This window comes from Phyllostomus discolor, chromosome 8, assembly GCF_004126475.2.
Source record: "Phyllostomus discolor isolate MPI-MPIP mPhyDis1 chromosome 8, mPhyDis1.pri.v3, whole genome shotgun sequence".
NCBI classification, from domain to species: domain Eukaryota; kingdom Metazoa; phylum Chordata; class Mammalia; order Chiroptera; family Phyllostomidae; genus Phyllostomus; species Phyllostomus discolor.
This window is the reverse complement of record NC_040910.2, coordinates 40,416,182-40,419,275: the sequence shown is the minus strand read 5'-3', so window position 1 is coordinate 40,419,275 and position 3,094 is coordinate 40,416,182. Positions and strand designations below refer to the sequence as shown.

Below are 3,094 nucleotides of genomic sequence, written 5' to 3'. Positions count from 1 at the left end.
TCGGAGACTCAGCTGGAGAGAAACCTCTAAAGTGAGAGAATAAAGCTAGTGTAGGGGGCCTACCAGGCAGTGAGGACTTGGGCCCCCCACCCCTGCCAGCCCCACTCTGCCCTTGGCACTCTCCGGTCCCTCAGACCAAGCCCAGTTAGGCTCCAAGTGCATGTGAACTCACACCTGAGTCATGAGAAGGGCACTGAAAAATTCTGGGTCCTTCAAGGAATCTCAAAAGGGGGTAACAGTGGCACTTCCCTTGTTGGGTCGCTGAGAGGCACAAGGAGACGATGCTCGTAGACTGTGTGAGTCCTGGCTCCACGCCACTCGGGGCCCCAAGCCCGTGTAAGGCCTGATGAAGCTGAGGAGCTGTGGATGCTCTGAGACTTCTTTTACAGAGGCTGCCAAACCCCGGGTCAGAGACCTAGGAATTCTGTCTTGGCCACAGGCCCAGGAGGCTGGGGCTCCAGGGGTAGAATGTAACTGGACGATGTCACAGAGGGTGGGCGCATCTAGAATCCTGGGGACTCCTGGCCTCAGCATCATCTGCCAGCAAGGCCACCCTGGTAGGTCAGTTCCTGCTGGGACCCGCCTTCAGAGACACAATGCAAACGTGCCTGCTCCCAGACGCAGTTTCCATCTAGGGCCACCCAGGTCCCAGCTGCTCTGCTTACCTGCCTCTGAGCCTCCCCTTGAAGCTCACCTCCATTCCATCCTGGCCACGGCCCCTGGGAGGCCCTTCAGATGCCCAAAGGCCTCCCATCTGCCATCCCCAGTGGGACCAAGGCTCAAACCAAAGCAGGAGGGGGAGGGGGAGCACGGGTGGCCATGGGGCGGCAGCGGCTGGCCCTGGCCCCGGGGGCGGTCCGGGCCGCACTGATCCTGTGGGAGCTGCTGGTGCCCTCACAGGCGCTGGTGCGGGCCGTGCTAGACGGGAACTCCAGCACGGTGGACTTTGAAGATTTGCCAGCCATGTTCGGGGGGCCCCTGGCCCCCGAGGGTGTGCGGGGCTACCTGATGGAGGCCAAGCCGGCTAATGCGTGCCACCCCATCGAGGGCCCGCAGCCGGGGGGCAACGGCTCCCTGGGCGCCATCGTCCTCATCCGCCGCTACGACTGCACGTTTGACCTGAAGGTGCTGCACGCCCAGCGGGCCGGCTTCAAGGCCGCCATCGTGCACAACGTCCTCTCGGACGACCTGGTGCGCATGGCCCATGTCTACGAGGACCTGCGGCGCCAGATCTCCATCCCCGCGGTGTTCGTGGGCGAGGCCACCTCGCAGGACCTGCGGCTCATCGTGTGCTGCGACAAGTCTGCCCACGTCCTCCTGTTGCCCAACTACCCGCCTTGCCCCGACCTGGACTGCCGCCCCGTGCTGGCCGTCTCCTGGGTCCTGGGCTGCGCCCTGGCCCTGCTCACGTCCACCTTTCTCGTCCTGCGATACCTGGTGAACTGCCTGAGGTCCTGGTGGGCCCGTGGGCCTGCGGTGGCCAAGATGCCGGCCTGCCGGAAGGCGCAGGTTCGCACCTTCACGCGGCTCAACGACACGTGTGCCATCTGCCTGGACGAGTACGAGGAGGGTGAGCAGCTCAAGATCCTGCCCTGCTCCCACATCTATCACTGCAAGTGCATCGACCCCTGGTTTTCCCAGGCTGCCCAGCGCTCCTGCCCCGTGTGCAAGCGGTCAGTGCCCAGCACAGAAGACAGCTCAGACTCCACCATCGAGAGCATCGACGAGGACCCCTCCCTGCAGGGCTACCAGCCCCCCATCTGGGCCATCCAGGCCCGGCTGCGCCCCCGGAGGCTGGAGCTGCTGGCCCGAGCCAGCCCGCACCGCCACTGCAGTGCCGCCTCCTTGGGGCTGGCTGAGGCCATGGAGTCCTCAGAGAGGCCCCCAGACATGCTCTGAGGCCCGCAGACCCTGGCCAGTGAAGATCGGGGTGGGTAGGGTAGAAATGAGTGTTTCTAGTCTGGAGAGAATAAAATGGGTTTGAAAACAGATTCTCACCCTAGCTGCTGTAGGGCTGCCTGGGCCTCTGGCCCCCTGTGACACCCATGTGACAAAGCCCTGCAGAGCCCAAGGCTGGCTGCGTCGTCTGCAGGTGAGTGAGAAGGTGTGGGCTGGGGCTGGGCGGGGGCGGGGCGTTCAAGGTCGCTGTGTGCATTTGGCCTCCGTTCCAATCCTGGGCACACGGGCTGCTGATTTTGGATATGTTTATTTATTATTCATTTAAACCTTTTTTTAAAATAAACTTTTTATTTTGAAATAATTTTAGGTCTAAATAAGTAGCCCAGGTTCTAGAGAGTTCTCACGTGCCCTCACCCAGCTTCCCCAATGGTCACGGCCCCCGTGGACATGGTGTGTTTGTCATAACGGGAAAGCAACCTGGGTGTCTTATGGGGAACTGAAGTCCACATCCTGTCTGAATTTACCTCATCGTTCCAACTTTTTCTGCTGGGAAATGTCCACGCATCCGAAGTAGGCAGAATAGAATAATGACCCCCCGCCTGTACCCATTACTCAGATGCAACAGCTATCACCTGGAGGCCACCCCGTACCTTCCCCACTTTCACTCACTCCCCACTCCCTCGCTCTTTTGAGAGGCAAATTCCAGACATTTATGTCATCTGTACGTATTTCAGCTTGTGTCACGAAAGTAGTTCTCAGCTGGAGAGGGGATGTTTTCCCCAGGGACACTCAGCAGCATCTGGGACATTTTTGGTAGTCACCACTGGGGGGTGCTATTAGTCTCTTGTGGATGGGAGCTGGGGATACCCGCTCATGGCCCTGACAAGGAGTCCAACCCACGGCCTGCGGGCCACATGTGGCCCGGGAAGGCTATGAATGCAGCCCAACACAAAATTGTAAATTTACTTAAAACCTTTTTTTTTTTTTCTCATCAGTTTTCGTTGGTGTTTGTGTGTTTAATGTGTGGCCCAAGACAACTCTTCTTCCCATGTGGCCCAGAGATGCCAAAAGGTTGGGTACCCCTGCAGCAACCAGGACAGACCTCCCCAAAGAGGGCGACCAGCCCCGATGAGAGGCCCTGCTCTTTAAGACAACACCTCTTAAAACACAAGCACCAGCCTGCAAACACCAGTAT

The 3,094-nt window shown here is 59.3% G+C and overlaps 1 protein-coding gene across 1 annotated transcript; it reads left to right on the top strand.

The window, feature by feature from the left end:
* Positions 1 to 230: 230 nt before the first annotated feature.
* ZNRF4 (zinc and ring finger 4) lies at positions 231 to 2,094 on the top strand. The gene is given in 2 exon segments (XM_028519319.2): positions 231 to 773; positions 776 to 2,094. Coding segments are annotated over 2 exon segments (1,551 nt in total). The 5' UTR covers positions 231 to 346; the 3' UTR covers positions 1,900 to 2,094.
* The last annotated feature ends 1,000 nt before the right edge of the window (positions 2,095 to 3,094 follow it).